This window comes from Bacillus rossius, chromosome 1 (genome assembly GCF_032445375.1).
Source record: "Bacillus rossius redtenbacheri isolate Brsri chromosome 1, Brsri_v3, whole genome shotgun sequence".
Taxonomy (NCBI): Eukaryota; Metazoa; Arthropoda; class Insecta; order Phasmatodea; family Bacillidae; genus Bacillus; species Bacillus rossius.
The window spans coordinates 316,068,091-316,090,028 of NC_086330.1; the positions used below are offsets into that span (position 1 = coordinate 316,068,091).

Below are 21,938 nucleotides of genomic sequence, written 5' to 3' on the forward strand. Positions count from 1 at the left end.
TTTAGCATTTTGAATTTGAAATTCAGCATTTTGTAGCATTTTTAAAAACAAGATTTAGCTAATTCCCTCATTTTACATTACTGAAGAAAAGTAAATTTTTAAAAAGCATTAAATAATACACATATTAATTATTAACAACCACAGAAATAAAGATCTAGCACAACTACAAAGATAGCCTATCTTGGCAGGTTTCCAAACAACTTTTAAGCACTTATGAGTGCAATAAATTTAATACTTAAAATTAAAATAAATATTTTTTAGCCATGTTCATGGCCATAGTTGATGTAGAGTGCACAAATAATGTTATTGAAACTCGTTTTTTTTTATTTTAGCCTTCTTTTGGTTTTCGATCATGCCAGAAAACGTTGCTTGCCGTTTTACCGACTTTTTTTCTTCATACGATTTCTCTGTGAATCTTTTTTTTGCAGCCTGATGTCCCTCAGATTTAATGTGCTTTTCAAGTGAATCATTTTTTTTTTCCACTCCAGACGGCAATTACATAAATTGCACATTAAAATATTCATATCACTTTCGTAGAACTGTTCACTTTTGTATTCATTTATACGATCGCGAATGGAAATTATGTTTCGTCCCATTTTTACCACGAGAAATAACAGTATACAACACATTCACGAGTATGCACACATTTGTAAACACACCACCTTCCACAGACTACACAAGAACGCAGCTTTCACATGAAACACAGCCAGAAAATGGGACTACAATTGTTAGCGCGGCGAAGCAGAGATGTCGCAATATGGTGGCCTAAAAACTTGTACTCTGCAAGATGACGGACAATCTTCCAGTTAGTTGTTCTTTGCTTTGTTTACAATCGCGAGGCACGGATGGCCATTCTTCATTCAATATTAGTTGTTGTGAATGACGTGACAATAAGATACTTGTGCTGAATACGCCATAAAATAATGGTTTCTTTTGATACTGAACTGAAACAAAATACAATCGGTAAAAATTGTGTAGAGTGAAGACGAATCTACTTTTTTTACCTTGATTTCGCATTTATCTCGGAATTGTCTAGATTTCGCATTTTATATAATTTTTCACTTAGTACATGCATAATACACCTAAAAAAAATTAATATGCTCTGAGGAAACATGCATACAATTTTATACAGCACCAAATGTACTACAGTAGAACCCTGTTATAATGTTTTTCAAGGGAGCACAAGAAAAAAAACATTATAAGCAGGAAAACATTATAAGCAGGAAATCTCAATTTAGCTCTTAACAATGTTCAAGCTTTGTACCAATGGACTCACCAAGCTATGTAAACAAATTTAATGTTAAAACCAAAGATAGTATACTTGATACATGAATTTTCTGAAACAAGCCAACAATTTTTCAACTTCCATCTTGTTCCCTGGTTAAATTTTGTTTGTCTTTAAAGATACACTGCCACATTTTTTGTAAAATTGTCTCACAATTCATGACGACAACATTAAGAGTGAGAACGTCTACTCCTTCGCCACCTGAAAATGTTTAATTTTGGGATTCCTACGTATGAATGAAAAAAAAAATATTTGTAAGCAATAGAAAACACTTTAGGTTATGCCCTCACTCAATGGTTGGCAACTTAAATATCGTAGGACTATGTACGTGCATCTGAATACCCACTGGAATGGCAAGGAAGAGAAGAGTTGACTAAGGGTGCCAACTGACACGCAACTATGAACATTGTGTACCTCAGTATATTGCATAAATTTGTATTTTAACAAACTTCATGTATTGTATGGCAGTGATTGTAAACATAAACATACATAAAGGAAACTTTTTATCGTAAGTGTTGGAATAATTTGGTTTTAAAACATTTTTCCCCCATTTATTGAATGTTAGAGAGCAAACATTATAAACAGGAAATTACACTATTTATGAACGTTATATGCAGGAAATAAATACATTGTCCTTATGGGGGAAATATTGGGACTTTAAAAATATGACATTATAAGCAGGAAAACATTATATGCAGGAACATTATAACAGGGTTCTACTGTATATATAATTTTAGGATGCCTATAACTGTGGCTCAAAAAATATTTTGTACGTACTAACTACTTTTTAAGTAGGTATTTAAGACAGAAGAATAAAGCATAGGTTTACAAACTACCTACAAAAAGACATACCATCATTTTGGAAGAGTATGTAATATTGTATTAAAGAGAGTTTTGTATTAAAAAAATTTTATATTAGATGTTTCACTGTATCATATTATTAAAGAATATTGAATATTTTTTTGAATACAAACAGATCCCTATTTTATGCGCTAAAAAGCCTCTTGTAAACTAGAGTTTCTCAAGCATGTTGAACTAACACACACTGAGATATAACTGCTACCAAGAAGAACTTATTTAATTTTACAGTAAAAGTCCGTTATAACGAAAATTTATAATGGCGCCAAAAGTTTATGTTATATCAAATTTTCGTTACAGCCAAAATTAAAAAAAAAGAAAATCTTATTTTTGTATCATTTTTAAAATATATTATTTTCTCGCTTGTTTTTAGTATGGAAATTCACAACAAAAATAAAGGAAATATACATAAAACTTACTAAAATAACATTTTAAAGCTATATCAGCACTTGCCGACTGCGAAATATGAGACCGCGTGGCCGTGATAAGGCCGTCACGCACATCGTGGCTAAGCGCACAGCTGTTTGTTTACATGGAGACGGGCGGGCAGGGTCACGCAAGGTCATGCCGGCTGCTTCCTGTCACTTTGACCACAGCTGGTTTGCTGGAGACATGTGCGCTAAGCTGATGATATCGGGTGCATATTTGCGGAGTTTTGAATACTTACTAACAATATGTAAACTCAAAGATGTAGTAAAATTTATTTTAAAATTTGTCACAATATTACTCACGTTGACACCTATGAAAAATGTCAAACACAAAAAAAATTTAAAACAATCTCTAATTACGTTGGACAACCATACAAAATATATAAAATAATTTTTCCGACAATTGGTCAGTAACACAAAAATAATCACTCGTACAGACCCTTGGAAAATTACACAAAATTAAAAATCACTTTTTAAAAAAAGAATCAATTTTCGTTTGCCTTGATTTCACTAGACTTTCAGACAAAATAAACGACTGGACCTCTCGGAAGTTTATCAAATCTTTCGTCGAAACATTTGTATGCTGATAAAAACGACTGATTGACGTAAACAAAAATGTGTGTAGTGTCCTACACTGAAACTACATAGAGCTGTAGCAAACCGTATGTATTCGGTACTGAGTAACGGGTGCGCCATCTAGTAACAAGTAACGAAACCTTACACACGGCTGCATCTCGTTACTCACATTTTTCGTATGTTTTACGCATGCGCGCGCATATTCGATGAATTTACGTTACAAAGAACGATGTTTGTTTATTAAGTGAAGTCCAATATTTGGTAAAGTATAATTTGGAAATTCGTCGTCCAAGTTTTTTAGTGTTTACTAAAGGTATTGTGTGTGTAGACAAAGTTTGAGATTGGAACAGAAAAGACGTAAGAATGAGATTTAATTGTTTCTTGGTTAACAAAAACGGTTAATTATCAAATATTTTAAATTGTTTATATTCTATTTATTATTATTATTTAAACGACGTCATACTGTACGCGTACGCAATACGACTCAATTCGTTGCTGCAACATAACATAGCATGTTATGCAGTATCAGAAATGACGAGTAACTTAACGATACGATAGTAACAAGTACTAATTGTTATAGTAACGATTACACACGGGTACGCTTTTTTTCGTTACTTCTACACCTCCAAAACTACACTGTACGCAACGCTTACGATGCAAGTGTGAGACGAATTATGCTCATTTACGGGCTACAGTCGGCGCGATTCTAAAGAAGTAATGCTCGCAGCGGGGCCGTCTTGCTTTCGTCGCCGCGAGGCAAGCTATGCTCGTTGTGGGGCCTCACCTTGTGCAGTGTTGTCAAGACAGCCACATCATGCGCGTTGTTTCATTTGCCGGACGCGTGGAATTGTGCGAAGCTGTTTTTCATTTATTAAGGAAATTGTAGATGTTTTCTCATTGTTTTAGAGCAAAATTACAGGTGTGTAATCTATCGCTATAGCGAAAATGAGCCCACGCTGCATTCGTTATTTCCGAAATTTTTATCCTACGCAGCATATGCAAAACTGACGGTGCCGATGGCAATTATCGTTATAGCGGACTTTACGTTATAGACTGTATTCGCTACAACGGACTTTCACTGTATCTTATTTTAAATTTGTTACATGCCCACCAACAGCAGAGGGCTGGGGCGATGGGCACAACCAATATAAGACAAGGACAGTGGCGATTCGTGCTGCTACGTGGACACTCCAAAACTGTCGGCACCAACAGTAGTGAAGCGCTGTCCAAGGAAAAACCACAGCAGGTAGGCATATCCACCACACCGGCCTACACACGGAAGGCGAGTGGACCACGTAGCAGCAGGAAAACATTAGCATGAGCCAAGCTCAGAGTAAAAAGTGAGGAACGTGGTGGCTGATGGCGCACCTTCAGCTCTGGCCCGTCTCTCGAACTCGTCGAACAGTCGGTTGACCTCCTCCATCTCCCTGCGGAGCCTGCGGAGCTGGGGGTCGGCGGGGTCACCCTCCTGCAGCAGCTTGTCCGCATCCTCGTTCAAGGCCCTCCTGATGGCGCTGCGCTGCTCGTGGCCCATCGCCAGGAACTGCACATCACGCAACCACACCCATGTTCTCACCCTGCCGCCTCCACTGTCAGCAGCCACCCTAACAGCTCATACAATACTTCTGTTAGAAATGACAAATCAGGAGAGTGATATTTATTATAGTTTTAGTATCTGTATCGAGCTATATTCCTAATTTTATGGGTTGCTGATGTAATACGTTTCCAGCCAATACTTAAAAAAACCTATGCCCATGAAAAAATACTGTAATTTCGTAGTTTCAAATGTCAACCATATTTTCTATCTACCTGTTTACAGTTCCATAGATGTCTTTCATTCTAATTTTTTCTGTAATTTAAGGCAATTCTTGAATGCATATTTTGTTATGAACAATTTTATACGGTAGAATAGTTTTCTGTCTCTACCAAAATCCTTATAATAAATACTTGAAAATATTTTATTTCTGGAGACTTGCACTGTATTTATATAAACTACTGAATCATGTCTGACTTGGTTAGCAGATCTCTTGAAAAGATGTATTGGTAATTGGATCTGTATCCGTTTTCAACCAAATTGCCCATCACTAATTTATTATTCCTTGTTATTGCTCAAAACGTTTATGACAACAATACACTTTTGGCACTACAGCCTTTCATTTAGTACGTTAGTGACAATGGACTCGCCAGATTAGCAATTTTGTCAGATTATTAATCAATGTGATTGTAACACAAATACTATATGTGAGAAAGTGAAATAAGAAATATAACATACCAGTGAACAGCAAACACTGTTCTGAATAGGAAACTGAAAAGTAATGATTAACTCTGTGTGAACTAACACCAAAAGCAGCACAGTAATGAGACCTGGCAGCCACGGTCAATAGTCTAATCATTCTTGAAATTTGGATGCGAGCAGCTCTATTGACACCGGGTTACAGAACGAGCCGAAACATAGACTGCCAAATTAAAGTCCTTTCGCCGTTCTTAAGTATTCTTTATCCTGTGTTCGCTTATTTCCAACATCCTTTCCACAAATTACATAAAAAGAATTCATGCCTTTAAAACGGCTTCCAGATCATGTGCTCTTCCTAAATTATGACATATGAATTATCTCACCTAAAAACTTAACCCTGTACGATGAAGCAACACTACCATTTAGTTACCTGCGCCAGGTCCCAACCCTTGACAACCTTGATGGTGGCAAAGATCATGTTCTGTCTCATTCGTAGCTGCTTCTTCTGCCACACGGTGATGGAGCGCTCGAACTGGCGATGCAGGCGGTCCGCGGCATCCTGGGCTTCCTTGTCGGGGGGTGGGATGAGGTAGCACACGCCCGGGACCGAGCTCTCCACACCAGCAGCGTTCGTCACGCGCCACTTGACCCGTCCAGAGTTGTCCAGAAGCGTGCATCGCTCCCCTTTCTCTATTACAATCTACAGAAAACATTTTTGCTGCACATAAGATTAAAGAATACTCAGGTTGTATGTAAACTACTATGAAATCCCTTATGTAATTATCTGGATCACGTAAATATAATTTGTCAATTATTAGGATATAGTAAAAAAAATATATTTTAAACCAGAACATTTTATTTCAATTGCACTGAAACCAATTGAATAATTTGGGGAAGTGTAAAATCAGGAGGTAGAACATTAAAAACACACACAATTATATTGGTACAACACTATAATATTTCTTACGAGACTAACTAATATACACTGATTTTTACATGATCTTATTGTAAAATTTTCAAGCTGACATGTGGAATAAATACCTGTAACATATGAGTGAGGGAAACTTTTAATGTTGGCACCAATAATTTCTAGAACTGATCATTTTTGCAACTGACACACACACACACACACACACACATCGAAAAGTGCATACACAGACTATGCACTCAAACTAACGAAGAGGTGCTGCAAAAGTCTAATTTCTGCTCATTAAGTAAAAAAAGGCTTGAAAATCCTTATCTGGCTTCCAATGCTTAACATGTATCTACGCGTAGGAAGAGAGTAAGTGAAGGTAGGGTGTGAGGCTGGGCTCCACTCACGTTGCCCTGCTTGTAGGCGCAGATGGCATGCACGCCTAGCGGCTTGGTGACGGGCTGGCGCCGCTGCTTCAGGGGCACCACCTCCTTGCTCCTCTCCGCCAGCGCTTGCACGATGTCGCCAAAGTGGTTCAGCTCCTCCCGCACCTCCTGCATGCCCTTCAGCAGCCGCTCCCCTTCGTCCAGGGTGAAGTCCGACTGGCTGTATATCGTGTTCAGCATTTCGTCCCGTCTGCAATGTCACGCTCACATCTCAACCCAGTCGCAAGTCCCACTATAAAACATTACTTACACTTTCAACAAAAACTACAATCATCTATACAGATGAAGTAATTTTGCTGGTATTTTACAAGGTATATTAATTCTATTTTATTTTAGTAAATAACAACTTATCTTCAAGATTTTTTTTTTGCAAAATATACCTTACTGACCAACTAACAATCTCTCCCTTTATGAACAACTATCCACTATCTCTCCCTACATTCTAAGTGGAGTATGGTATAAGTGGGTCTTCTCACTTGTTGATCCAGGACTCGGCCTCGCGCAGCTCACGGTAGAACTGCTGGCTGTGGGCGGCGTGCTTGAGGTGCGTCTCGAGGCAGAGCGTGAGCTGCAGGAGCCACGCCCACTGTGCCTGCATGGCTGCCATGTGCGCCTCTATGCACTTGGCGGCTGGGTGGTGCTGCAGCACCAGGCTCTCCCCGCGGTCCTGCACCGCGCTGAACTGGATCTCTCGCTTCTCCAGGTCGCTCATCAGCGCCTGCACACAGCCCCACAGCCCGCTACAGCAACCGACAACGCTGCAGTGTTTCCGCATCAAGGGCGATGCTCTGGAGTTGCACCTTCCAAATGGTTGCTCAACAACCTTCATTTATGTTCAACGGCTCGAATCACCAAGGTGATCCAGGTTCAATTCCCGGCTGGATCTAACACAAATTTTTCTCAAGCGAGAAATGTGGCAACATCTTGGGGTAATCCAGTTTCCCTAACTCATTCATTCATACATTCTGTCAATGCTTCATTCGATCTCATCAGCTTTCATCGTACATAACGTCCCTGATGTCAATGAGACGTTAAACTCAATACCAATTTTAGAGCATAGCTTAAACTAATTTCCAATCACCCTACACAAAAATAGTTAACACTAATATTCCAATTCTAGTTCTAGACAAAATGCTGTTCATTTGTAGTCTCTTGTAAATCATCATTAATAACTTATGTAAAAAAAGAAACACATAGCACCATCACTACAATGTTATGAACTGGCAGTTATGCAACTGTGGTTTTAAGTGACTGAAATTATTTCTGCCAGGACACCTACATTTCCAAAAGGTACTTAAAACAGGTGCAAGAAATGACTCTCTGTGCTTAATATTTGACATATGTATTAAATGTACAGATTGTTTATAAACTTGCTCAAAATATTTTCAGATGCAACTGCTTACGGAAATTATGGTAGAGGAACATAACAATACATGTTAGGTGTTTCTTACGCAATAACTAATGCCATACAGTAAAAAAGAAAAAGTAAATGGTGTTTGACAAGTAAAGATATTTGCCAGTATATGTAGTGCTTACAAAAAAATGCAAATGTAGGTAAAAAAAAGTTTATACTGCTGTTACACATTACCTCATATCCAGTTCCATATGAATGCTTCACCACAACAACAAAGAGAAAAAGTGTATTAAGTCTCGCATGCATTTTAATATGGAATCTTTAAGGATTGTGTGAATACTATTTATTATTCTTTAATGAAATTAAAATAAAGTGATAGTTAAAGAACCTTCAAGAAGATGAAAAAAAAAATTATCTTTTAAGATTTATGAAAATATTGTTTCCAGAATAATGGCATGACCTTGCCCTTTTGGAAAATTAAAAAGATTAGTATGTATTGTAATTAATTTAACTTGAGAACACACACACACCCCTCGAAGTAATGCTCTATTTTGTTGCAACAAAAAAAAAAGCGCTAATCAAAAGAGCACCATCAAATGTTTTTTTTCTCGATTTCTCGATAAAGAGTGCATGATAATCAAAATAATTGGTTTACCAATCAGGTAAGTATGCCTGCTGACTACCATTTTAAGCAAGACACTGCTGGTATTTAAATTAATTTACTGTACAAATTTATGTCTACATTTTAAGTACATTTATAAATGTTCATTAACATTTTGAGAGTAAACAACCTATAATTAAATTTTAAAAATTCACATAATACATTGTTTACAGAACAGGGCTTGCGCAGAGCATTCCTACGTAGGCGCTAACAACATTTCTGAATTACAAAATCATGTTATTAATTTAAGAGATATATTTCAGGTCTAATAAGAATTAAAAAAGCATAAATTTAACATTTTTTTTATAAATATTAATTAAACTTTTAACGTAATTCCCGACACTGTTGTTTACTAATTGTGTGTGCCATGATTTGCCACTAGCGCATCCTAGTAGGCACGAGGTAAACTAGCCCTGAAAGCTTCTGGCTTTAATCTTAAGAGCTTCTACTGACGTGCGGAATGATGTAATATAAACGTTGGCAGAACACACTGGCATCACTGGAGATAAATATGCAATGAAGGAAGTGAATAGCTATGTGCAAGGCAATTAAAATTTAATTAAAAGAAAATAGTGCTACTTTGAATCATTGGCCATGCTTAGAGACATGCATATTTCGCGATTGCGATAAAACGAATTTTTACGCAAATTTGAGTACATTTTTAAGAATAACGCAAATTTCTCACATTTTGGATAATAACGCGAAATCCTTGAATTTTCGGCGAACAGTCAGAACATTTTCCTCATTCTAACACGGCAATTCAATTTGTAAATACAGTAACAAACGTGAAACAACAAAAAACCAAAGATAACTACCCACACAGTGTATTTTATAACATGAAAAGTTGCTTTTATTTCTAAACATGTAACAATTTAAGCCTAGGCGTGTAAAAGTCCGAGTAATTACAGCAGGAGACAATCTAAAATGTACTAGGGAAAAACGTAAACTCACGAATATAGAAACGTAACGGAAATGTCGGAAATATTACGTGGCTGATCGTAACATTGTAAGTGCTGATACTGTATTTATGTCACAACTTAGCCGAAATACTGATACGAGACATGAACTTCACAAGATAAAATGAGTGGAATCTTGATAACTGTTTTATACGTATTATATAATTTCGGAAGTATTATACTGTTGACGCATATTTTTTAAACTAACCATTTATTTGTGGGGATCGTAAATAATTAATTATTGGTATCAAGACATCAAGATGAACGTAAACTTGAACATGTCACGGCAGCGAGTAAGCGGGTGCGTATACCAATAAACTGGTATTAGAACTGGACAAAACTGGTACACGGGAGGTGGAGCTTATATTTTTTTCCGCTAAGCTCGCTTCTATTGGCTGGCTGCTGATGGAAGGTCACGAGTCTGGGCGGAGCATTCAATGAGTTATACTGCGCATGCGCAGCTCAGAGAACAGACGCCGCAGGCCGCACTGTAACAACAGATGATAGAGTACAATGACCTTTCTCCGCGCAAGGCGCGCAATTGACGGTAAATTTTCATCAATTTGCGCCCCTTTTTTATTTATTTTTACTGTGTAATGTAGCCCGTTCTGAACGCTGCAGGATGCGACTGTATTTTAATTAACTTTAACGTATTTCTTACTTTTCCCTTTATTTACACTTTCCCGCTTTTTACACTTTTTTACTTTGTCCCCATGAAAAGTGCAAATAAGGGGTTTTGCTGTATTTTGATATTCGGCTCGCCTGGACAGTCGATTATCACGGTGTTTACAGCAGGTTGTTTCTCGAAGCGTTGTTCTCTTATATAGTCTTTAGCGTTGTTTGTCCATTGCGTCCATTTTTATTAACCAAATACCAAATTTAAAATGCAAACACGGTGACGATTCGTAACATTCTGTTGTGCGCAAGTTAAAGTTTAACGGGTCGAATTTTGTTACAGATAGTTTTCAACGTCTGTGAAATAAATTAAAGGTGTACAATTTAAAGGTCGGCTAAAACATTAGGCCTATTAAAATGCCTAAAGTGCCGGTAACTGCAAAACAGCGAGCCTCTGAATTTTCTCAACACTGACTTTATGCTAGTGATTCAACCACACTTTTTTGTCGTCACTGTAATGTCACCGTCTCTTGGGATAGGAAAGACTCATGTGAAAAACATGTAGGCAGTGAAAAACACAAGAAGCGTCTCTCTTCATTGCAAGGCTCATCTAGTGCGCCTGAACGCCAGTCGTCAATATCTTCAGCGTTTCAGACAGCAAAAAATAATGTCCAAAAAGACAAAAAGTTGGAATTTATAAAGGAAACAGCAGAGACCTTTATAAAAGCAAATATACCCCTTGAAAAGCTTGATGATCCTAATATCAGGGCATGGCTGAACAAATACATCGAAGGTGCTGGAGACATGCCACTTGCGAGAACAGTCCGTGAGAAATATGTAGGGGACATAGCCAAATGCAGAATTGAAGATGCCAAAACTGCATTAAAGGACAAAAAAATTGACATACTGTGCGACGAAACAACAGATAAAATGGGTAGGTGTGTATTTGTTGTTTTATTTATAATTCTGAATCTTCAACAGGATAAACCAGAAATATTTGTTGCAGGAGTTCACTTTCTTGAAGCTGCTAATGCCACAAACTGTGTGAGGGCAATTTTAGATTCACTCAAAATGTACAATGTACAGTATGGTGATGTGCTCTCAGTAGTAACCGATGCTGCTCGTTATATGACCAAGGCTGTTAGTACTCTCGAAGTAATCCTTGGAGACCAGTTAACGCATGTCCAGTGCTGGGCACATAAGTTAAATCTTGTTGGCAATGTCTGGGTGAAAGAGTTGCCTGAGTTGAACAATGCTATGAGCAAAATAAAAAATGTGTTCAACAACACCAGGAAAAGAAGGCACCTGTATGCTAGCTTTCTTGAAGAAAAGCATGGAGAGAAACGTCCATTGTTCCCACTTCCTGTTGTTACTAGATGGAATTCCTGGTTCAACAGCGTTTTTTATGTAGCAGACTACATACATGACATTGTTGATTTCTGCAAAACAGATGAACTAAAGGCAACACAAAATTCAGGGGTTGAGTTTCTGTGTTCACTCACAGAAAATGACATTTCTCTCATTCTTTTTCAAGCTGTCTTTGTGAAAGAGCATGCCAAGAGCCTTGTAGAGCTAATACAGAAACTTGAAGGTTCTTTGTATCCAACTGCCCATTCACTATATGGGGACTTGCAAGGTATAAAAAAAAAATTTGAAAACATCACTCGTGGCATTTATTTTGAGGCAACCAGTAGAGCTTTGTCTAACATGCCCCCCGCTAAAGCTGCTGAAGCTAAAGTGTCCATCACAAGAACAGCAACACAAGCCCTTTCCAAACTGAACTCTCTCATGACAACTGACCCAAGTAGAAAGAGATTTGAAGCAATTCAAATTTTTAGTCAGGAAAGTTTGTTGCTTGCTAAATTAAACCCAGAAATGGTGCAGAAACTGAAAACTGTCCATAGTCTCTACTCCATAAGCACTGAAGAATTAACAGCTGGTTTTGGTCAGCTTCAGGACATTGTTACAAAACAAATGGAAACAGACAATTCAGTGGACGTAGTGAAATCATTGAATGTAGTAAAGCTGTCACAGCCATTGTTTGCTTCCAGCTGCCTTGAAGCCATCTGGATGCCTTCTGCAAACGTTGACTGTGAACGATTTTTGTCCTCATATAACACAGTCTTAACAGACCGCAGGACAAATTTAAGTGAGGCTAATTTGTGTATCATGGCTACTTTTGCTTTCGAGAGCTAAAGTTTGAGGATTTTGTTCCATGTGTTTATGTCACTATTTTAGAGACTTCATATTTATTCTTGCTGGTTTAGGTACTAAAATATTTTCAATTACTGTATGTAAAAAGTGATGTGTAAATTCGATTGTAAATTACTGCTGCTAGTGCAACTGTACAATGCAAGAATGTGTCCAAAATTTCAAGGTATGCTTAGCTTAATTTTTTAAATTTATAGTGCTAAAACTATTTAAAAAATAACACCGCTTTTGATGTATGATAACACCACTTTTAAGGGTAAATAACAACGAATTTTGCTATAAAATAAACCCCAAAACTGCATGTCTCTAGCCATGCTACATAAAATCATGCCGTAATTTATTGGCATCTTACTTCAAAACCACGCTAGTCAAACAATGTTACATCTAGGGGTGCATGTATATTAATTGGAAAACTTATTAAAAAATACTATTTATTTTACAAAAAATTGTAAAATAAAAAGCATGTTTATCAAAAATTAAGTATCAACTTTTTTTTCTGTATTAAGATTTCAGTCACTATCACCATTTTGTTAGATTCCGATCAGTTATACAGCTTTGAAAACGTGTTTTTAAAAAAATTCCAAATTAAATGACATTTTAATGAAATTATTGTTTATAATATTGAAAAAACAAATTCATGTTTCAAAGACTGAAATAAAAAATAACAATTTAGCAGTTCAGCTCGGCTGCAGCAGCATGTTATAATGATATACAAAGTGATCTTATGTTCGAGATTACCTTATGTACACCCTAGTATTACATTGAATGTCATCTTATTCTGAGATTGTATTACATACATACACACACACACACATCTTTATAAACAAATTTGTCCAACATCCGTGCTTGTTCTACATTCGAAAACACCCTACATATCAGCCTATCTTATATTTGAGATAATTCTATAGCAGTTGAGGGATACCATGCTAACATTTAGAAGCAAAAATTGATGGTATACATATTCAGTTTTTCCTTACAGAAGTAATATTGATCTCAACCAGAAAAATTATTTAATATAATCTAGAATAACATTCATCAGGCACTCATCTATTTGACACATCTTTAATCAAATTTAACTACAAGAATTTCACATCAAAATCAAAAAAGAGTGATCTTAATATTTTGATACCATTACTACTACTAATAGTGAATATTCAAACAACCCTTCAAACATATTCAGTCCTGACTATAGTTCTGTAAATCATGTATTACTCAAAACTAACAAAATCTTCACTAGCATTTAAAATAAAAATCGTGAATTTCCCTGCCAAGTTACATGTAAACTGCGAGCTCCACAAGTGGTATAAGGAAGGGACAGGGTAGCAACACGAGACGCGGACGAAACCAACCTCGTAGTACTGCTCGACGGCGGCCAGGTTGAGGTTCTTGTCGCTCCAGTCGCGCATCACCTCCACCTCCTCCTTCTCGTTGAGCCACACCAGCTCGTTGGTGGCCGACTGCAGGAAGTCCTGCAGCGTCTCCAGGTCGGACAGCCGCTTGTTGGACGTCACCAGCAGCTCGTTGTACAGCTTCTGCAGCGAGCTCACGTGCTGCATGTACAGCTGCAGCTCCTCCCCGTGGAAGTGGCTCTGCGAACAGTGGACAGTGTCACCAGCGCTAACACATCTGCCAATAACTGAATGCACAGCAGAACAACTAACAAAACAAGCGCTAGAGGTACTTTTGCCTTTTTTTAGGCATGTCATATCATGTGCACAAAAAAAGCACAGTTCTAAAAATCTCTCCTGACTGAAATGATATCTTCAAGATTTGGTTTTGATAACATGGAGAGTTGACTCCCTAGTCTGAGTACCTATTAATCACCATGTTCCTACTGACTGTATGGTACCTGAGAAATAAGCACAGTACAGTAAAACCGCCGTGTTAAGACAATTTTCAAGGGACTGGATGATAAAAACTTAATAACAGGGAAAACTTATTAAAATTGGAAATCATACAGATCAGTTGCAACATAAAAAAAATTAAATGACATAATTATTTTAAGTGATATTTGCTCAGCTCTCTCTTTTAAAACTGGACAATTTGTGGGGATTCCATTAACCACGAATATTTCTTGTTTAAAAATAGCATTGCATCAATTTTTAATTGTTATTATTCAAAATTATGAATTACCTCCTATGTTCACATGAAAAACACACACTAGAGACCCTGGTGCAACCTGTACAGTGGTTGAATCTTAAATTTTATTTTTTAATGATAGTAGACACCTGTAGGAAGGCCCTTATGTATCAGATATATCAGGTCTATTTGTATCATTGCACAGCGATGTAAAAAAATAAAAACTGAGATGGAATTTGCCTTAGTTGCATAGGCTGATGCTCCCAGGCAGCCAAACAGATCCAGACAGCATTTTTGGTACCAGTGTTAACCTCAAGTTTTTTTTTTTTTTTGCTTCAAAAATATTACAAAATTTATAAATATGTTCAGTAAAATTCTTTGTGTTAATACATGAACCTAAATACAGTAGGTGGTAAATATTTTATTCAAGGATTAACTTAGAATAATAACATGTTTGCCGTGATGGGACAGAAAAAAAAAAAACATCATGAATGCAATGACTACCGATTGTAGCTGTTTTGATTAAAGCAGTTAAGCGCCATAAACATCTCTGTCACAGGCAAACAAAATCAATGTCATGTTAGAAAAATTATAAATAAAATATATTGGAAATTGCTGAGAAAGCTTACACTACAAATTCTCACCTTTCAAATAAATTTTTTTATTGTAATTATGCTATCACTCAAATACATACAATTTTGTTTTCTCCAATCACATATACAATTTTCCGCGACAAGATTTTTTAAAAATCATTTTAGGTGTTTTTTCAGCAGACATAGATGATTGCTATTGCACCCCTTTGGCAATCATTACCACATCTTCACACAGAAAAATAAAATCGCAAATCACAATCCACATGCAAGATGTCTATCGTTCCTATAAGCAGTAGCAGGTGAACCAACCTTGGAGTTTGAAGGAACCTGTGACCATGCGACATTGTGAAGTTTTGAATAAGCTTCTTACCATGATTTTTCAAAACAAAATTTATAAACAAAATTGTACACGATTTACAAGTAAATAAGGTATAAGTCCGGCCAAAAACGGATATAAAAGCAAGATGAGTAAACTATGTAGCATTGCACAATGACGATTTGTTATATATATTTTTTGGGTCATAAGAATATTGATTAAGAATAACTTTGATATGAAGGATAATATTTTTTTAATATGTAGATAAGGATAATGGTTCAGAGCTGTTAAGAATTGTTATTAATTACTTTGATTAAATTTCATGGAAAACCTTAAAATACTTATTTCCTTGAGATACTTAATTATTAATTTGTCGGTTAACTCCCGTTCATAATAATTAATTTTGATATTTGATAATTAATTTCAGTAATTGTTTTGTTTAAAGCAGTGTAGACTATAATTTTACAGAACATAATTTTTGAACTAAAATTTCTAATATGGTATGAATTTAAACTTCTAAATTTTAAACATTGTTTTTAAATTTGTTGGGTAATTCTAAATTCTATTGGATATTGCTAGTGTAATATTTCGAGAATAGTCTGGAAGGTACAGAAGGAAGAAATTGGCAAAATAGGTGATCGGCCCAGCTCTAGTTTTTTTTAAAGAATTGTTTAAAAGTTTAACGATAAATATAGTTTGAGAGTATTAAGATAAACTTTATTACATTATTTTATTTCTTAAATGATAAACGTTATATGCGGGAAGCATCTATAAATCCAAAGGTTTGAAGGGGGAAATTTAACATAGGGACATATGGAAGTCATCAAGGGAATAATTATTTAAACAAAAACGGGAAAAAGTATTATGCAGGATCGTCTTAAGCGAGTTTTATTGTAATTATAGCCATTCAACATCTATAATACAAGATATCCAATATTTATAATTTATGTTTTGCAGTGAAAATCAGCATTCACTCATCTTGATAGTATTTGAAAAATGAGACAGACAATGGTTGATGGTTTTGGAATTATAAGGGTATGCTATGCAGTAGACAAAATCTAATCCGTACCAGTACGCAAGAATACATATTCTTACCTTTGCAGCAATACAGTGATCCACTCTGGTGTGAAATTGTTCAATCGTTCTGTGTTCTCTTTGATGGAGTTCCAGCTCGGTCTGGACACTTGGCAGATCTGAGCCATATTCAGACTCCTGCAAGAGTTTCTGAAACAGTCACAATCACAACATTAAGAGTTTAATAACCACACATCAAGCTTTTTTTTTAATTACATACTGTTAGCACATTATAAATGAATAACATTAACAACAATGGGAACAATATAAAATTGGAAGACACCAAGAACAAGGTAAATTAGTCTTACTAAGTTCAACTAAGAGTTTATTTATAATTTTATAAAAGAAGAAAGGTAAGTCAGTTAAAAGTTTAACACACAAAAAGAACATACTCAGAAAGCCAATATTGCAAGAGAATAGTAAAATTAAATCCTATGAGCTTATGCAAATTGGTATTGAGCAGAAACAGTATCGACAAACATAGGAATCAAAGCTACAATTTAGCTCACGTGGATATGACTGCAAACTTGAGAATTACTCAGAATACAAATGGATTGCCAATGCTGGTCAATAAAAAACGTAACAGTTTGATTACACCAATTGGTAGCACAACCAAAACTGAAGAAACATTTTATAACATAAACTGATAAAACTCTCAAAAATAATTCACTATTAATGTCAACATGAGTTTTGTGCATACTATATGTTTACACAAGACATTTGCAGATATGCCCATTCACACACAAAAACCAAACACATATCACATTCATATTAGTAATCAATTTATATGTTCCTGATTTTTAAGAGTGGTCTTACCAGTTTGCTGCGGCACCATTCCGCACACTCCTGCAGTTGTCGGAAGTGAGCGTTTGTGTCCACCAGCCTGGTTTCGAGGACGGTGCGTGTCTGGCGAGTCACGGTGCGCTCCTCGACCGGGAATGAGATTGCCGAGAGGGGGGTGATGAGGCGTGAGTGGAGCAGCGAGCGCAGAGAGACCCAGCGCTGGTGCAGCTTCTGCACCCTACAACACACACAACTCCCTGTTAAATGGCAAGGGAACTTAGGCAACGTTACAGCTTACTATCCACTCATCACCCTGATATGTGAAACAGAAACATTACCAGCATGACTGAAGACACTGTGGTGTAGTGGCTACCTTACTACTCACCTTTCAGCAACACAACCAATTTGAGTTTGATTTCAACAACAAACTTTTCAAAAAATATAATCAATTACAATAATTAAGAGGAATAGTTGAAAGGTGAAAAACATACGGAAAATGTTGCTCCAGGCAGCTATATTCAGAAGTGTCTTGATAAGACTTGTGTAAAATTCTATTTATTAATATCTCACAGTGTTCTTTTGGCAGTCCTCATGCAACTGAGATGCCATATACGATATACCTAATCATTCCTTCCCTTTATTTTCTGAAATGATTCTTTAACTATATTTTGTTCTACATGTAATGCAGACATGAATATGTTAAAATATAAAATCACTTTTCCTAACACACCATCACGTGTTACAGGTGTAAAACAGGGAAGGTTTAAGTGTAATTCTGTGCAGCTGTAAACAGAAAAAAGGTCAAATTTTGATTCTGAACTGTATTAATTAGCTAAACTTAAATCAAATACAAAAATGCTTTACTTCCACGGTTGTCCACCTTCTTTCTTGTATGCCTCTGACAACCATGAGGCAGTAATGAACCAGGAGTAGCACTATCACAATTTATTGTTCCCAAGCACTGCAAACCTAATCCTTGGCATCGGCCAATGAGCTTGCTAAAAGGGCACAAGTATGCAGCCGAGTTAAATTTTGCAGGCTTTTGTGGCCGTTCTCCAAATTAGCTCGACTTGCTGATTTAAGCCACGTCAAGTTTCAAGAGTTAATCTTTGACATTTAAGTCAACATTGCAATCACCATTTTCAGGGTAGGGGTTGGCAACTGGAAACTCTAAAATGCAGACTGAAACATCATATTTTATGCATCTCAAACCTACAAGTCAAGTTAATTCACAGTTGAGTTCAGACTAGTTTAGTTTTGCGCAAGAAGAAAATGAGATACAAGCTTTGTTCTAACAGTCAATGCGGCCACCCTGGGTGGATACAGGAAGGACTTACTGGAAGGGCACCAAAAGTCTTGACTACCCCCTCCCCAATAAAAATGGTGGAAAGAGACTTAATATCCTTAAACTAACAACTAACTGTCTAGATATTACATGGATTGAGTTATTAATATTTATTTGTGCATCTTCAATAAGTAATTAATATAAAAATAGGTCAAAATTGACTTCAAAAGTCTTTTATCCAATGCACATCATCCTTCTTGAGGAGAGGGGAGATCATGCCCCTTGTGCCCCCTGTAGATCCGCCCCTGGCAGTCACGGTGCTTGAAGTCCAGATCACTCGCCTCTCACTCTTTCTATGTTTTAAATGTTTTGATGTTCCCCAGAGTTCCGCTTGTTTTCTGTATGTTTGCACATTTATCTTTATTTGTCTGTTATTGAGGTTTCTTATGAGTTATGACATACATTATAATCGGCAATGGTGTTATGTCGTAAATCGGGGAGAATATATATATATATATATATAATCAATCATTCTCCCCGATTCCAAGAACAATTAAAAAAACTACAAAATGTGGCCAATGGGTGCTCTCGTGGACCCACCTCTTGTGCAGGTCATGGGCCGGGGGGTAGCGGCCCTCGCGCAGCGCCTGCACGTCGCCGAACAGCCCGTTGATGGCCTGCTCGGTGGCGCGCAGGTCCTGCTCCAGCAGGTCCACGTTGTGCTTGGCGTCCAGGGGGTGCAGGCGGTCCAGGCGTCGCCCCTCCTCCTCCACCCGCAGCTCCAGCTCCTCCAGGCGGGAGTCCACCTGCTTCATCTCCCGGTGCACCTTCTCCGCCAGCCGCTGCAGTCGCTCCAGCCTGCACCGTGCACCTCGGGTCACATGGGGCGGAGGGGAGAAAAGGGCGGAGGGACTAGAGACTTTAGGGGAGTTGAAACCTTTCCCTCGGACATAACCAATATATACACACACAAACACAAAATTTCTCCTTCAAGTTTAAAAAAAAAATTTTGTGACTTACGTGCCTCACGCAGACACACAAAGACCACTCCAAATCTCCCAACAAATGTGATGTCTGTTCAGGAAATCACCTTCCTTCCAATATAAAATTGGTAAACTACTGGAATGTTATAGATAAGAGATATCGCCAAGTGAAGTTAACAGCTTATAGTTGATTGATGGAATTGATGGAAAAATTATAGCTCCCAAGTTTTGATTTTTACAAAAAAAAATTATTGCTTTGATTACATATAGACCTCATTAAAAAAATTCTGAACCATCCAAAACACGAGGAAAAACTACATTTAAAGTTTGACACACTATTATTGTTCATAAACATGGAAAATCCTTCAATGGAAACATCTAAATGGAGAATCATACTTTGCTATCTTGGATTTTCTAATATTAAGGCATAGTCTATCAAGCCGTGTAGGTTATTTAATTTTCTGCTAACTGCTATTATTTGACAGATTTCCTGTAAATTAAACAAAATAGCTATGTTTCCTTTCAAAATTTGTCAACCAATGTTTACTAAATATTAATTAATAGTGGTACAAAGTTACAAACATGTTAGTAATTCTGATCATTTGCATGACCTTATTCAGCACAAATATTTGTTTTGCAAATATCTGGTGAGAATATTTGTGACCCAGAAATAAGTGCAAGACAGATATCAGAAAAAATTTACAGGAAAATTGTATAATTAATAGTTATGCCAAAAATGAAATAACCAACTCAACATGTGAGACAGAGCCTTAAGCCACCACTTTTAGCACACCTATATAGATTTTTTGGCTAGACAGACAATGGTATCTGGCTTAAGCACTTGGTGAAGACCACTTCCATCAAATGGCATAATCATGACAGTTGTTATACTTTTGAAATAATCAGTTACTTCCTTCCTGCCATTTCAGACTGGAGTCTGTTAATAAATAACAAGATATAGTAAAACTTCAGTTTAAAAACTTGAAGAGACTGATTTTGAATGTGTTTGTTATTTGAGGTTTCTTTATAACAAAGTGAATTCAAAACTAACAAGTGATATGTACTACAAAAATAAATAGCTGTATAATTAATAGAGTTTCATTCAGGATGCTAAGGGCATCTGAGTCAGGTAAGTAAAATCTAAGCAAAAACTTCACAGGTTAATCCAAATACTTTATTTTGCCTCAAGTCATGACTGTTACTGGCATAAATATTTTAGTTAGGTAGACCTTTTCGCCTCCCTGATCAACAGCATACAGAATTTTCATTTTCAAGGTAAAATATACTGCTTTCTGATTTATGCTATCCATTATCTGTAAGCGAAAAATACATCACCGAAAGTTTATTCTCATCATAAACTATCACACATGGTTTGTCCAACCATAACCTAATTTGTACAAAGAAAATTATTCCATAAATAAAAACTAACCTCCAAAAAAGAAAACACATTTAATACCATTTATTTTACAATTTGGAAACCACTCTTAAACTCCTGCAAATTATACCTAGTTAAGTAATACTTCCAAGGAATCTAGTGTGAGGTGGACTGCAGCTTACCCCCATGCCCTGATAAAATGGCAGTTAAGCCACTTCTTCCAACTTTGATAGCAGAATTGTCTACAGCCAGGGGGCTGTTATTGGCTAGGAACTACTTTCTTGCGCCCTGATCCACCTATTTTTTAGCTTGAAACTTTTGCATGTGAATTAACTTGTAGGACGTCAATAATAGTGGTTAAACATTTTCTGAAATTATACTTCGTAAGAATAAGTGAGCTTGCTAAACAGTGGTGAATTCAAATTCCCTCATTTGGAGTATGGCGGAGGGATACGGAGTGCCGGCGGAGGGATACGGAGTGCCGGCGGAAGAGGGGACAGAGGGAGAAGAAGGGCAAGATGGGGGAGGGGACGCTGTGAGAAAACGTGGGTGTAAGGTGCACGGGGGAGGAGTAAGGAAGCGAGACTGAAAAAGGACTGGATCAACATGTGGCGAGTTGGTTGAGTGGAAGTGATGCGACAAACTCTTGTGTAGCCATTTTTCGGTAACCACTGAACCGCTGGAAAATCCCTTTGGTTGTAAGTGGGATATGTGAAAAATATTAAGGCTATTGATTAATCGAAGTGCAATTTTTGTAAGTTAATGTTGGTACTATGAATAACTTCAAAGTGTGTTTCAGTACGTCAATAGTTATATGGTCAATCAATTGTCAGATGGCTGCAGTATTTGTTTATTTGTTGAAACTTAATATATTTACGAAGCAAATGGAAAAAATTCTACAGAAATGTTTTGAA

At 36.8% G+C, this 21,938-nt stretch overlaps 1 protein-coding gene across 34 annotated transcripts in view; it reads right to left on the reverse strand.

Annotated features, from left to right (window-relative positions):
- The window catches only part of LOC134527943 (dystonin), a 667,118-nt gene that overhangs the window by 212,149 nt on the left and 433,031 nt on the right, over positions 1–21,938 (reverse strand). For all 34 annotated transcript variants that reach the window (XM_063360992.1, XM_063361024.1, XM_063361021.1 and 31 more), the window contains 8 exons: positions 19,267–19,524; positions 17,415–17,619; positions 16,620–16,748; positions 13,886–14,125; positions 7,216–7,457; positions 6,701–6,929; positions 5,811–6,080; positions 4,516–4,690 (listed from right to left, as the gene is read on the reverse strand). In XM_063360992.1, coding sequence (XP_063217062.1) covers positions 4,516–4,690; positions 5,811–6,080; positions 6,701–6,929; positions 7,216–7,457; positions 13,886–14,125; positions 16,620–16,748; positions 17,415–17,619; positions 19,267–19,524 — 1,748 coding nt within the window. The remainder of the gene's footprint in view (positions 1–4,515; positions 4,691–5,810; positions 6,081–6,700; positions 6,930–7,215; positions 7,458–13,885; positions 14,126–16,619; positions 16,749–17,414; positions 17,620–19,266; positions 19,525–21,938) is intronic.